The 15645-nt window shown below is 40.7% G+C and overlaps 1 protein-coding gene across 5 annotated transcripts in view; it reads right to left on the bottom strand.

Annotated features, from left to right (window-relative positions):
- Positions 1 to 15645, bottom strand: part of DENND5B (DENN domain containing 5B) — a 119199-nt gene that overhangs the window by 58996 nt on the left and 44558 nt on the right. For all 5 annotated transcript variants that reach the window (XM_075050945.1, XM_075050946.1, XM_075050949.1 and 2 more), the window contains exon 2: positions 3977 to 4086. In XM_075050945.1, coding sequence (XP_074907046.1) covers positions 3977 to 4086 — 110 coding nt within the window. The remainder of the gene's footprint in view (positions 1 to 3976; positions 4087 to 15645) is intronic.

Below are 15645 nucleotides of genomic sequence, written 5' to 3'. Positions count from 1 at the left end.
GCCTGGAGTTGGTAGAAGAATTTAATTCAATTGATGGGCTTTGCTGACATCAACCATGAAATTGCAGCTTGAACCATTTTTGAACAGCAGCCACATTTCCATTCAAAAGGTTTATAGCTTTTATTGAGGCATTAACAGCAGTGCCGTGGTTATGGCTTCTCCAATAAAGTAGTAGTAAAAAAAATCCTTGTTTCACACTTTATTTAAATTTATTCTGCACAATATCTCTTATCCTCATTTTTTGGCAGGCTTGCTTAATAAAAATTTATTTCTAGAATGTGGGCATTCAATAGCAGCTATAGCTTTATCAAATCCAATCAGGCCAAAATAATAGGTTTTAATCTCAACATTATCAAAGACTATATTTTCCTCACTTTACAGAAGAATATCTGGATAAGCAAATTATATGTACTGGTACAATCAAGAACAGATAAGCATCAGGGAAATTCAGACTGGCTAAGACAGTTTCAGAAGGCTCTTTTAAATAAATTGCCTCCAAGTCTTAATTATTATTCCCTTGTCCTTTATATACCGAGTATACACACACAAAGGGACACTCATCTATTAAGCCTCAGCCACGGCCCAGCATATGCAGAATATTGAGATTTTAAGACCCTGGCTGCAAACCCTGGCACAGAGACTGCCACTGTTGTCACACCTACAAGAGGACACAGAAAAAGGCAGAGAAAGAAGATGGCAAAGCACTGAGGCAGGGAAGAATGACCAAGAGTCACTTAAGAAGCTAAGATCAAAAGGAAGGGCCTGTGCTCATTTTCCAGCAATACAGAAAGCTTCAAATTTGCAGTTAATGCATGAAAACTTTCATCTTAGCGCCTTAGACATCAATCACTTCCCATCTTGTCTGTGTTTGTCACATGTGCCACAGGAGAGTGTTGGGGAAGAGCAGCTTGGGATGTGCTAAGGGGGTTGAAAGCTTTGCCTGCTGGTGAAGCTGGCTGACTAATGGCAAGAAGGCAGTCAGTCACCTTTATTGCATCTTTGTACAAACACAGAAAACTATCCAAGATTACTGATAAAAGGACAGGATTTTGGTTTTCAGAGCACTTTACTATTTATATTTAAACATATCCATCAGCAGAAAAATGTGGAATTAAATCATACTTGCAATATGGCTTATAATCAACATGGTTTGGAAAAACAAAAGGAAGCTGCACAAACACAGACAAAAAGATACGAACTAATCCATACCCCATCTCTAGAAGTGATGGGCAGGAGACACCCTTTTCCTAAACACGGAGGCAGGACACAGATATACACACACACACACACACACATTGTAATCCCTTCCTTCTTCCTCCCAGCCATCATCAGTTGCAGATATTTCTGAACCAAAGGTCCCCTCTGGACCACTGCCCATTAGCATTGGTTCACCTCTTCTGCATTAGATCCTCTATTTCACTTTTTAAGCCCTTGCATATTTTTCATGTTCACAGCATGCTGCAGCAGGAAGCTCCATACCCAAATTGCACTGTGGGTGAGGGGATGGAGAGGAAAATGCTTTTGTTTGTATTAAAGCCTAAAGCCTGGTCCTTCAAATTACACTGGGGAACCTTTAATGCTTTTATTTTTGTACATGAGATGTTAAACAGACAATGCTTCCTTGACCTTCAGAAATACAGGCAAAGATTTATATACCTTGATGAACCAGAGGGCTAAAATAGGAGGTTTATTTCCTAAAAATTTCATTTTCCTCTCTACTGAGAACTCCAGTTTGGTACAACCCATTACTTGCAGAATGGCCACAGAAGATAGTATGCGACGTTAGGCAGGGATAATCACAAAAAGCAGTGGGGGGAAAGAAATACTTCCCTATTAAAGAGAACCCTGTATTTTGATATATACTTTGAAAGGGAGAGAAAACATGACTTTTAGGCAGAGTGATTGCTTGGGACTTCAGGGGGTTATTTTTAAAGCGATAGGATGGTTTCAGAAGGCAATTGAAATTCCTTCGGCATCCAGCAAAGCCAGAGTTCTCACAAGTTAACCTTCAAGGATTTATGCATTTTCTTCTCTGAGGAAAGTCGCTTCTGGAAGCTCACATAAAGCAAACACATAGGCAGAACTAATACAGCAAGGCAAGATCAGAAAGGCCAATAATGGCCTCAAGGGATTCTGTGGAGGTGGATATTACTTTAAGTAATGTTTCAGATCAAAACAATAAAGAAGTTTTCCAAAAGATGATTTAAAAAACTATTAAATACTGCTGCTGTTAGTAAATGCTTTTTTTTTTCTCCAAGACACATTGCAAATGAAAGATGTGTTCTTCAGCTATTTGATTTCAGCTGAATGCAGCTCAGTTCGATTATTTTATTTTAATAGGTCTCTTGCTGGTTTTAGTATTCCATTTTTGTCCAATGATATGATCACACTTCATGAATACTAGACATTTTCAACTGTAATGTGAGAGACAAATAATGCAGCAATTCCAGCCATTACCTTTTGCTGCCACATTCCTGCTGCACATCCTCCATCCCTTCTCCTCTGAACACCCCCAATTCAAAGGCAGAACCAAAAGGCATAAGTGGCCTTGGTAGTTGAGTTATTACCATCTTAACTGTGCTGACGAAGCATCATTCTGAGTCCTTCATGCCTTCTGTATTAGCAAAGTGATGTGGAGACCTGCCCAAATACCACACCATCTCCATCAGTGCACATTTGGAAGGAGAGGACAGAAATCCCCAGCTGCCAGCAGGCAGAGGGAGTGATCAGGCTCATCTCTGCCTTTCTATGCATGTGCAGTGCCACAGTACCAGCTCTTTGTGTCACTGCTACTTCCAGCTCCTGTGTTTTCACATTAAATATTTGGCACAGAGCTAAAAAAATAAAATTCAGCGGAAATTGAGATGAACTTCAGATTTCTACATCTTCACGATTGCAGAGAAGTTCCAAATGCATTTTTGCATTTGCAAAAGCCATTTTATTGTGGGTTTTATGTGTTCCCCATCTCTCCATCTCCTGGGCGAGGACGAGGAGATTCTCTTGACTTCATACCTGCACCATACAATGAGGTTCGTTCTGTTTTGAAGTAGATAGTATGTCGTCCTACCCTCCTCAAATGAGAAGCACATCTCAACTAGACTGGGGGGAAGGGGTTCCCTAATATTCCAATTTTGAGTTAGACCCAATACACATTTTTGGAAACAGCTGGAAGCAGTAATATTGTTTAATGTTATTATTATTACAACAACTGGTTACTTTTAAGTTATAAAATGAATAGCATTTTCTGCGATGAGAAGCTCAAATACCAGTAATCTGTTGTCTTTGTCAGGATATGTTCTTAACAAGTGCTTTGGTGATTTTGGAAACATCCTTTGAATATCAACTCTTTGGGAAAATTTCCAGTGGTCTTTCAGCTGTCACTGCTCCCACCCCAGAAACTGTTTTCTCCTCCCTCCCCTATTCATGGGACTTAGCCACACAGACACTCACATCAAATTTAGCTGAGAGGAAAGAGATGTACAGAAGATGCATTGGTGCACAGGTGCCATTAAAAGTGCCTGCCCAACAAAAGCTGTGGTTTAGGTAAGTTCCAGCTTCTGTGTAAAGATTCCTCGTTCCCTTGCTATATGCAGCATCAAGGTTTTTTGTACTCAGAAATTTCACATGGTTATTAGTATCTTAAAAATTCCTTGCTTTGCCTCCTTCCCCCCTGTGGATATGTATCCTGGGTGACCACACCCCTTCTGAGCCAGTCACTGAGATGGTGGTTAGACTCGTTTAATCACGCAGTAGACTTAATTAGAACTAATGAGGGAAACGCAGCATTTTACTTTTGTTGTGCCTGAAAGTATTCTGTATTTTCACAGTACCTCTTCCTCTACAGCTTTTCAACCAGCATGCCTAGTGGGTGCAACCTTGTTCATCACATCACAAGGGCTGGTTCTAAACAATTCAGGAACCACTTGAGAGTTGAAGTTGTCAGAAAACAGTTTGGGGAGAGAGTTTCTCTACCTACCATGTTGACGGCATCCTGGTCAAAGGGGTTCCACTCGATGTTCTGAGGATAATGGGCCAAAACTTTGGACTTGAAGGTTCTCCTTAAGGGACTCTGGTCGAAATTCTCTCCTGCAACAAATGAAGAAATAATGACTTGTCACAGCAGTGAGGCTTCAGAGAGACCTGGCCTGGGCAGCTTTCTTTCACTTTTTTTTTTTCCTGAAATCTGAGGGGCATTTTCACTCCCAACAGATGTATTACTTCTAAAAGAGGAACAGAAAAGATGCACATTCAGTCTGATCTTACCCTCCTGACAAAAATCTTACTACAGTTGCAATACAGCTTCCAGCTTAGTACTTATGGCATAGAAATTTATTTTTAAGAGAAAAATTACTGCTGGAGTTTTATAGCAAAAGACCCTGCAATCAGCTGAATTCTCCACCCTCCTCTACAGCTTGAATATCTAGAGATGGCTTTAGACATTGAAAGACCACTTTCCCCCAAGTTTGTTAGAAACTGTCTTATGGTCAATAAAAAGTATGAGCACCTCTCAGCTATTATAAATTATTCAAGGATTCATTACAGATCTTTTTTATACCACAAGTCCTGTGTGAAGATTAAACATTTATTTTTTCTACATCAAATTTCAAGGACAGACTTTTTCCACACAAAGAATCCAGCAAGTGCAAAGAGCAAGACTGAAATTAGACTTCAAACAGAAATGCATCCAGTTATCAGCATACAAAAAGTGTATTTCACAGTGATATTGTTAATGGAGTTTTCACCACTGGGCAGTCTGCAGTATGCAACACATTAATCAAAACAAGAAGTTTTTAAAATCTATTAATTATATTACTATCTACTACACTTTTCTCAGGTATCAGGTTAAAATTTCAGGCTTCTTGCTTTAAAGACTACAGGTGGGACTTTCCTGTTCAGTTCCTTTCTCACCTGAGAGAGCTGAATGGGATGAAAGCCTTAAGTTCACAATGTGAAATGTTCTTCACCAAACCTGACTTTGCACTCAAAGGCTTCCTTTGGGACTTCTTGGTGTTACCTAGATACTTTTAAAAATACATTACTGAAATAGAACTGGATTTCTTTTCTTTAAAAAACCCACCATTATTTCTCTTTATACTTAAAGACAGAACCAATATTCCATTAACGCTTTTAATGAGAGGTTATTTTGGATGAAAAAATACTCAATCTTTTGGCAAGCTCTAAAGGCCATCCACTGTTCCTGCAGAAAAGTTAAACTACAAGCCACTAACCTCACTAACCCCTCTCTGAAGGCAACATGGACTGCAAGAGTACAATTGAGGCTTGCTGAGTTACGTATGACAACTCAGCCTTTGCGCAGCTAGCAGCCTTTGCGTGACGTTGCAAAATTCACAGCTCAGCTACCCAAAAGTTTCTGAGGCCACAGCCATTTGGCACACGCCCTTTGCTCCTTGTGAAGCACAGTCTACACAATCATTTGGCTCAGAGTGAATTAATCCATGGCAATTTCTTTCCAAACTGATAATTGAAAGCTGAGATTCTCAGTCTTTGCCTGGCAGAGCTTAGAATCTGCAGATAATTGCAGGGAACACAATATAACGGAGAAAAACACAGTGGCAGTTCACAAGGTAAAAATTATCCAGGCAAAGTTTTAGAAGGGTTGGAAACCATTTGTTGTGTGAAACCCTTAACGCATCTTCAACGCAGAGGGCAGAACCTGTACTGTCTCTCAGGGGCTGCAGTGCCAGGGCCATCACAACACAGGCATGCGGAGGAAGAGGAGGCGAAGGTCAGGCTTTTCTTACACCAATGCCAGCTGCCTGCTTGGTCAGGAAGGGGAGGTGGAAGTTTATGCCAGAGCTCCCCTCCACAAGGACGCATGTAGGCAGGTGGAAATTCCTCGAGATGCGCGACTCAGCTGTGCTGGGACTGCACCTCGCTCTGCTGTAAGAGCCGCTGCACCGAGTGAGCTCGGGAGCCAGGTGGAGAAGAGCTAACCAGCTCTTCCAACAGCACTTGCTTTCAAATGCATTCAGAGTAAGGGTTTAAAATCTTTTCCTTCCCAAGACATCTCTGAGATTTTAAAGATACGGGCATTTTTATTCAATGGCTTATTTATAACACAGGATTTGGACACATGCATCATCATGATTTTTTTCTCTAACACTATGTCTGTCTCACTTGATTTAGGTGGGTAACCATGGGCGAGAAAAGCAAATAAGCTTCTACAAGGTTATTCTGTGCTTGGGAGGAGAAAAAGTCCGAGATAATGCAACGCTGCAGCCATATTTTCCAGGGCAGGAATAAATGGATATGGTAAGATGTGAGGAGCTTTGGCAGAAGGATCCAGCCTGCTTCTGGAATTGCTCAAGGCAAACCAGAAATCCAGCAAAAGCGTATGCATCATAGAAATAAAGAAAACTGAAGGTATCAGCTAAATTGGATCAAATTAAAAGACATGTTAGGGTTTAGCTGATCAGCTCATCACATCTGCCAGGTTGGACCAGACTTGCCACTAGCTGCTATGGCAGTCCAGAGCACAAGCTTAGTGAAGGAACCTCCCCACACTCAGTTACAAAGCTCGGACTGAAGTAGATAAAAACAGAGACCATTACTCTATTACAGAACATGGCAGTAGAATAACGTCTTATTTTGGACCAGAAGTTCTTTGCAGAGGCATTAGAGGTAAAGATGTAATGTCATCCACTGATTCCTAAAGTTTCACAAAATAAAACTCCCAACAGCAAAGCCAGAAAAAATTCTCTCTCTAGGTATGCACTTAAACATAATTGGCAACATTTTTAATTCTGAGTATCAAACTGTAATTAATGCGCTTGCATAATCAAATAAATATGCATGAGGTTATTTCCTAATTAGATCTTCAATTTTTCTCACATCTGACACAGTTTACCTTACAACTGTGAATTAGCAGAAAGGCAGATATTTAATGCTAAATTTGTTTGGTTGCTTCTACTAAAAGTTCGAAGAGCATCTGGATGACTTAATGAAGTTCTCCACCACTAACAGCAAGTGATTGCTGGAGTCCAAATTTCTTTAAAGGTTTTCTTTTTCATGAGAAAAAACAGTTACCGTGATGGATGCTAATTGGGTAATTTGCGTGGTTCAGAGGCACTCATCACCTCTGCAGTTCACCAGTTGAGCCCTTCACAGGTTCTTTGGGGGCCAGTTTTCCACTCTGCATCGTATAGGTGTTGTAAAAACACCTTTTGCTTGAAAAATAGCTCCCAGTGATGACAGTCAACAACTAAATTGATTAATCATCTGATATTAACACACAACTGTAAATGGGACTCCAGTAGCAACGCACATAAATCACATCATTTACTGTTTCTAACACCTGTGCTCACTTAGAGGCACCAAAGAAACTGGGGCAGGCTTTGCCCTGTGTGCTGGCTGCGCTCAGGACAGCCCCGCTTCCAGCACACCTAAGATGTGTCATCTCAGGGGATGTGGCTCTGTGCGCTTAGATTGAATGGGACAGCAAACTGCCCAGCTTTCATCTAAATAACTTCCACGTGCACCCAGAGGTGGAGGGTTACGTACCCGGTAGCTTTACCCACCTGTTCTGTTAGCACAGCCTAAGCTTGTGGTGGGGCAGAGAGGGCAGCTGCTGCACGGTGCTAGGTGCTGTCTTGCCTTTAACCTGTCCTCTGGCCTTGTAGCAGCACTGACAGACGCTGGAAGCATGTCAGACTGCTCAGACAGATTTGGGAAGCAGCCCTTGAAGGCTTCTCCACGGGAAAATATCCTCCTCTCCTAGTTTGGTGGCTCAATTACTAACTAACCCCCCAGATAAAGCTGACTTATTTCCAAGTTAGACCAAAAATTACATCACTGGGCATGGAAGAGTGGGGAAAGCCTTGGTTTTTTGCTGGTCTTGTTATTGAATATCCTTCGTCTCATTTTCCCTATAAACCACCACCCCCCCCCCATTTTGACAACCAATACTCTGGCAGCATCTGGAACCACTGGAGAAGAACAAGGCGTATTTGCCAATAAACCACTGTAATAATGAAAAACTGAGGGTTTCAATCAGCTTTTGGAAATGACCAATGATTTGTGTGCTGCCACAAATACTCATGGAGTTGTTTAGACACAGACACGTCTAAAAAGTTTTGTTTATGAAGCACAAGCATTGCCTTAAGAAATCCAGCTTTCCAAAACCAGCAGTAACAATGTCCTAGTAGGCTGACAACCTGGATTCATTTTATCCAGAAAAGTAAATGGCACAAATAACTTACCTTTGCAGGGTCTCTGCAGGGTTTGCATTTTACTACTCCGATGGTTTTAAAAAGATATAAATTAAAGGTAAAACACACACAGAGAAAAGACAATTTTCTCAATCAGTGATCACGAGACAAAAGAGAAGAGCCAAGAAGCCACACTGGAGTGAATCAATCTGTCATTAGCTCAAAAGGACACGACATCACACTCTCCATACAAAGCTGCCTCCCAGGGAGCCAGGCAGAGTAAGCTTTTAGAAAAGATACATAATTTAGGAAACAAACAGTACAAGGATACAACAGAAAGCAGCCTGCATGTCAGGGTGAAATGTCATCATTTGGCCAAACCAGCAGGAAACACCCCGACTCTCACCAAAGTGAGAGACGTGGACTGCGACAGCCAGCTCCACACTGACAAGCAGCTGGAAGAGAACCACAGGGAGCAAAACCTTCTTGGCAAACGTGAGGGAAGGGATCTGGACCGAAGGGTACTTGATATCAGCTCTCAGCCTTGGTAGTTCTGAACTGCTGAGTCACACACGGCAAATAAAATTTATTTAGCTGTTATTCTAGGCAAACAGTGAATGTTCATTAAATCTACTATGTGCTTTTAGGTCCTTGCTTGCTAACTTGCCAAACAGGATTAGCAAGGCACATTAAAAATGAAGCGAGTATCAAATGTGAATTGAATCCATATTCTAAAATATTAATGGCCAGATAACAGTACTATTAATACAGACAGAAACATCTTATTTGATGTGTGGTACCCATTCATGCAAACAGCAAATCTCATAGGGTAAGTTGTCTCTCAGAGGCAAATTAAAAATTTGGTTTTGAATGGAATCCTTTTGCTTTCAGGATATTTAAAAAAAAAAATTCACGTACTTTTCAAAATTGTAAAATATGTCAGACTCAAGTTCCATTTCAGTTGGATACTACATCCTACATAACAGTACTTTTAAACAACTTGTGACTTCCCTTTAAGACATCCACTTTTAAAAGGACATTTAGTTTCAAATTAAAAGCAAATGGTGAAGTGATGGATGCTAGACCAAGAAAAACCATGCTAATTTCATTTCAAAATTAAAAGATTTCTCAAAATTAGAAAATAAGCCTGATCTGTGTTTTGGATGAAGGATATAATTACTAGGGAAATGCAGCTACACTTGTGAGGTTGTCAGTCATGATGGCTTTCATATAAGTGATCATATTTAAAAAATTTAGCGATCTTAAGGTTTAAGCAGATCTGTTTTACTTAATTATCACAGCTATAAAGGCATAGAAAAATATGTACCAAATAGGCAGAGGCATCCTGTGCCCAATCCCTCTGGTCCAGGGAATGTGAGCTATCTGTCACTCCTTCCAAGCTCTGGAACGTAGACAAGAATGCTTGTGACCACAGAAATAAAAATACCTTCTATTCCTTTAGAGGAACATACTGGGAGCACAACTATGCGCAGTGACAACCTCTTTGGTATCTAATTAAAAGTGTTCAACACATCCAGCTATGTTGCTTCCCTGCAGACTGAACTTTGTTAAGCATGGGATAACTGGATGACCCTGCATGAGAAGCAAGTAACATACAATATGCGAGTGAGAAAACAATGTGGGGACAGGAATAATAATGCTTGGCTGGGGAGCAACTAAACTGTTAATTGTTGGGTTCAGGAACCGGTTAGTTTAAGTAGTGCAGAAACTGTGCTCTGCTGCTTTTCTTCTGTGCCTCACCATGACACCAAGGTGGCAGTGGCAGGCTAGTTGGAGTTCAAGGACATTAATTCGAACGCATTATTTCTGAGCACATATTCTCATATTCTTACAGCGAAGAAGGAAAATTTTATGAAAGGGAAGACTGGGACAAGGCAGACCAAACAGTTTTCATTCCAAAATTTTAAAAGCTGAGTTGTCTGTAGGATGATGGTGGCTTTTTGGGGGGGCTGGGGAAGGGGGAGCAGGGTCTAACCTACCTCTTGCATGTTAATATGTAAAGGAATTGAGGGGTCATATTTAAGCAGGAAGCCATAGTGGTTTGTGTACCCTACCGATACATCTAAATTATTTGGCTTTGAGGGTGTGTGTGGGGGGGGTGTCTGTGTGGACCTCACTAACATTGCTATTTAAAACTAGACTGCAAAACATGGTTCCTTGAGGTGTCAGGAACCTTTGGGTCTCTGTAGCAGAAAATGGTGGAACTGGACCTTCCAGTACCCTTTGTTCACAAATCCACATAACTAAGCCTAGTTGGATTTCTGGATAAGTATCCTCTAATATGGCCTCATGCAAGATATTGTTCAGTCTTTATCAAGCACACAAAGATCTAGCATATCGTATATCCACCAATATACCTGACACCACTAGTGGCATCCACTGGAGAAGGGAAGCACATCTGCCAAGAGAGCTTCAAGAAATAGAATAAAATTTACCAGATATTGATTTAAATTAAGTAAAAGAATGAAAAAGTCCAGGGGTCTTGGTTTGTTTTTGAACTCTGACCCTTAATTTGATTCAATGGGAGTTGGAAGACTGAAAATAAAGAGAGAGAGAGAGGGGGCCTGGTGATTTGTTCTGTCCTTAGCCCCTCTTTACCTGAGGTTTTGTCTGCAGTATCTGAGCTCTTGCCATGGAGATCTGCTTCTAGCCATTTGTACAAGACTACACAACATAACAAACAGAGATAAAAAAAAGCAAGTATGAACAAAATGAAAAGATATACAAATGTACTGGGGAAGGGAAAACATGTGAAGCAGACATTAAACACTCCCCCTTGCAACCTCTCTTCCCCCTGCTACTGGCAAAGGTTAGAACCACATGATAAAACCCGCCACGACTGTATTACTATAAAGGTGTTGAATGCAATGATAGACATTGTAGAAATACTTGTCAAAATTAGTAACAAGAGATTAAATTCTCAGTACTTCAAACAGCATGCTGCTGCACAGCTTCCCGATTATGAAAGACATCTTTGTTCATATAATGAGCCATTCCAGAGCTTGTGAAACTCAGGAGGGAAAAACACCAGTTCTTTAACTGGTGTTGAACTAAACCCAAGAAGTTTTCTTTAGTATAATACTGTTTGCTATGTTGTTATACCTTCAGTGCTGTACTGCATGCCATTTTCAGGACTTACTGAAGTTACCTAATAGCTCTGTTCATCATTTCTGTCTCATAATAGGGTGTTTTTAGACTAAAATTTGAATAAATAAGCTATGTTTAGAACTTGGATGAACAATTTTAATCTCTTCCAGTAACAGCTACCCCAGTAGGCTCTTCTAATGGAAGAGCTTCCTGCTAGCATGTCTGACTGAGGTTTCTTCCAACTGGTTTGCTCATCTCCTGCAGAAAAACAAAAAATGTTTTCACAGACACCATGGCATTCCTTCGCCAAAGAAGTCCCATTTGTAAGCTATGCAAAGGCATTATGCAATCCTCCTCAAGTTAAATCTATTTTTATAAACCTAGAGCGTATATTAAATCTGCAATGCCATTGACCTCTCTGGTCATTCAGTTTCTAGGTGTAAATTCAGAGTATTTCCACCCCGATGTCCTACTTAAGCTGTTAATCCAGGCACCAGTTAGAGGACCCAGATAATTCTGCCAAGGCTATATTTTCTGGGAAGTCAGCCCTCGGCAGAGGGCACAGGAGTTCTTTCAATAAAGATTTTTAGATGTAAATTTGTATTTCAGGATAATGTTCTCATTTCTTTAGGAGGTACCTGAAGATAACCCACATTCAAATGTGCAGCATGTTTTTCCACTCCAGGCATCTTAAACTATTTCATTCTACCTTTGAGCTGTTTGAACTGAAAAGTTGCATAAATCTTTAAATTCAAGGAAACAAAACAAACAATTGCCAAAGCTGGAGACTCCCCTCACTAATGGCCCATACCCACACTGCCTTTACAAGACTCTCTGCCAGGCTGCCCTCACAGCTCTCTCCAAAAGTCCTTTACAACATTATCATTCAAAGGGAATTTGGCACTAAGCTTCCACGGACTTAGCCGCCACCTCTGCTATAGGAAGAGCAAAAAAGAAAGATGTAACAACTCGTGAAGGGATGCATAGCCAGATACACTGGGACAGGTTCTGGTTTTACCACCCATTTCAGTATTTTGACCATTTATCATCATCAATCATATGGCTAAACAGTCACAGAAGTTATGTAAAAACTCCTGCACGAGAAGTCAAATGACAGAAGATCATTGACAACAGTGATATAAATACAGAGCTACGAACACTATTGTACAGCCTAATTCATTATATAAACACAATGTAATGGAATACAACTATTGCTACAAACTAATTACCACTTAGAAAAGTCTCAGTATTTCAAAAATCCTTTTAAAAAGGACATTTGTTCACCTAAAAGAGTTATTGTACAAGTATAAATAAAGAGAAAAAGGCTCTAACATGAGCAGTTTAGTTTGCCATCATCCCTTCCTTCTGACCTTGATTAAAATACTTAACTATCTGCCTACAGAGTAACATTATACAGCACCAACACTGTCAGCTTCTTAAAATAGCCCCAGGTCCCAGCTGCCAAAAAAACACAGACATCCCACTACACTAGCAAACAAGTATGAATTACACCATCCCTGTCACATAAAATTGCATCATAATCTTGACAAATCCAAAAAGTCATGACTTAAATTATGTCAGTTTGGGTGATTTTTTGCAGTGGGGTGGGGGGAGTTTAATAAACAGGCACGCAAGGCACATTGCTTCTATGCTATTACCTTGGAGTCTGTCCCCAAAGGCTGGAACGTATTAGCAGGAAACAGTGGAGCAGGTATAAAACTGGACTTGCACTTACAAATATAGGGAATTAGTTACACCTCAGGGTTTATTTTCTCTAGAAATCAAGGTGTATGGAATTCACTCATTCTGTTTGTGCTGCCACGCTGCCTTTCCAAGCATGGGCTCCCAATCCACTGCTAGGCGGTATACAGAAAGTGTCCCCCAGAAATCCTTGGTCCATCCTGATTATATACAGGAAGTGGCATATTTTCTTTTTTATTGCATGTTTATATTCAAATCTGCTGTTCATTTTGAATACTTGATATGGAAGGAATGAGCGTTCAGTCAATTACTAATAGAGAAAACAATTTGAGCAATAATTAAAAGTTCATTTAAATTTAAGTTTCATACATCATTATTCTTAAATTGCCTGCTAACCTTTTGGTTAGTTACATAGCAAAGGAGCAATGTACATAACCATATGAAAATGAAGGGTTTAAAATCCATCTTTCAGTTTCCAGAACAACTTTAATGCAGAGAAAAAAAATATTCAAGCAAGAGCAAGACACCAGCTCAGGTCCTTAAACACAGCAGGATGCCAAAGCCCGTCTGGCAAGGGGATCCCTGGCTTCGGAGCAACAGGCACCTGACTGCAGCCTTGGGCTGAACTGCTGACGAAGTGAAGGCATTTTAGGTGCCATCACATCCTCTGCAAAGTTTGGAGAGCTTCCTGCTCATTGCAACACCCTTTTCCCACTCTGCATTTCACACGGTCAATCTCCCTCTGTGGACTTAACGCAAAGTGAGGTATCCAGTCGTGCCTTTTGCACAGGATCCCTTTCACGCTTGTGCTTTCTACTCATTTACAAGGGCAGGATCACGTTCAAATATACCTGATGCCTGAGTTAAAACATGATGCCACATTCTCAGACTGGTTTTTGAAACAGGCACTCACAAAAATAATTTTCAATTCAAATGAATCTTAAAGCAAGTTTTGTCCTCTAGTCCACTGGGACAGAGGTAATACAAGAGTCTTGTCTCAAGACCTGCTTTATTACAGTTGGTATTTCTGGAGATGAGAAAAGGGAAAAACAAAACCCAACTGACAAACAACCAGAATTCGTCATCCTAAAAATCCCTGTACTATTAGTATTTAGGTTTGTGTGCAAAAATGCAGGAAAGAAAGGGGAATTTTTCAGTAAATTTTGCTTTGGGACTTTTTTAGTACAAGAACAAGCAGCTTTTTTTTACAATTACAGCCTGCTTTAAAAGATAACTTGAATGCACTGTATTAAGATAGATTTTTTTAAACCACTCTCCAATGCACATAATATCATGCACCAATATTAGACTCCCTTGACTTATCAGGATGGCAAATTTCAGGTGTTTTGTTACTTGAAATTAGAAGCAGTTTCACCAAAGCTGTGTTTATACAACAGCAGAGTGTGAATAAATTCACTGATAACACCTTCTGCCACTGTAATTAAGCTCGGCTTGCAAATCAGTACAAGAAAAGAAAGAAGCTTAATTTGGCCTGGACCATTTTCAGCACTAATCAACTTGGACGTAAACAGAGCATGAAGATGCCCATACTGCAGCTTGAATAGTCAGCCATGCCTGATTTGGGGTTTTGCTTTTTAGCAGCTTTTTTACCTGTCTCACACAAGCTTGAGGCCTTGGCTCCCTGGACTTAGCACTGTTAAGCTGGGCAATAGACTTCTCTGGTTTAAAGGAAGCCCTTGTTTTCTGATGTCCCCAAGAGCTGTCCTTTGGTGTGCTGAGCCACAAAGAGGATCCAAAGGACTTGTGGCTGGTTTTTAATCAGCACTCTCCAGAAGCACAGGCTGTGGTGAGCAGAAGGAAGCTATCCCCAGTTTCTGAAGGTTTTTCTTCTTCAAACAGCACAATCCACAACCCAACAGTGGCACTCAAGCTGGCTACTTAAAAACACCCTGAGCAGGGACAGCCACTTAATACTCCTTGAAGAGCCAGCCCAAACCTGCAAGGTTTAGACAACTGGTTTTATCAGTGGGCAAGAGGTGGATTTAGAGAGGGTGGACCCAGAATTAGCTCCTCACTGTTCTGAGTTAGGTTTTTTGCATACCCTTTACAAGCAAAGGGTTACAGCAAGGCAATTCTTGCCTGTTAAAGGCTGCAGTTGCTAAGCTTTATGAAAACTTAGTTGCATGTGGTTTTGATGGGAAAAGGGTCTGGCAAAGAATGAACTTTGCTTCTTGTAGTCAAGAAAGCTCTTTCATCGGCATGAAGTAGAAACACTCCCTTGTGTAGCACAAACTGATTTTGTTTAGGGGATTTTGAGAAACTGCTGTTTAAGCTGCTGCCAATAAAGAACTGTCCTTATGACAGTCTCCAAGAGCCAGTCTTCCGCCAGTTTTCAACAACTGAATCCTTTTAGAAGAAGAAAAGACAAAAACTTTCTGCATGCTGAAAAGTCATAAGAACCCGCAGGCAAGGCTTGAAGTTACCAGAGCTCCCAGATGGAGAAGGGTGGTGAGCAGGAATGAAGATGTGGGCAGATGAGGATCTGCTGCCCACACAGCCATATTGGTCCTTAGAGCTGATACTTCCACTTAAAAGGTACCCAAGAAACCGTTTTGATTTGGAGATTGCTCTCAGCTGCTTCAACCCAGCTGTACTACAATAATAGGAGATCAGCATATGGCTGCAAATGTGGACAAACCTGCTACCA

This window comes from Buteo buteo, chromosome 19 (genome assembly GCF_964188355.1).
Source record: "Buteo buteo chromosome 19, bButBut1.hap1.1, whole genome shotgun sequence".
Classification (NCBI taxonomy): domain Eukaryota; kingdom Metazoa; phylum Chordata; class Aves; order Accipitriformes; family Accipitridae; genus Buteo; species Buteo buteo.
Note: the sequence above shows the minus strand (reverse complement) of the source record. Positions and strands in the feature narration are given on the sequence as shown.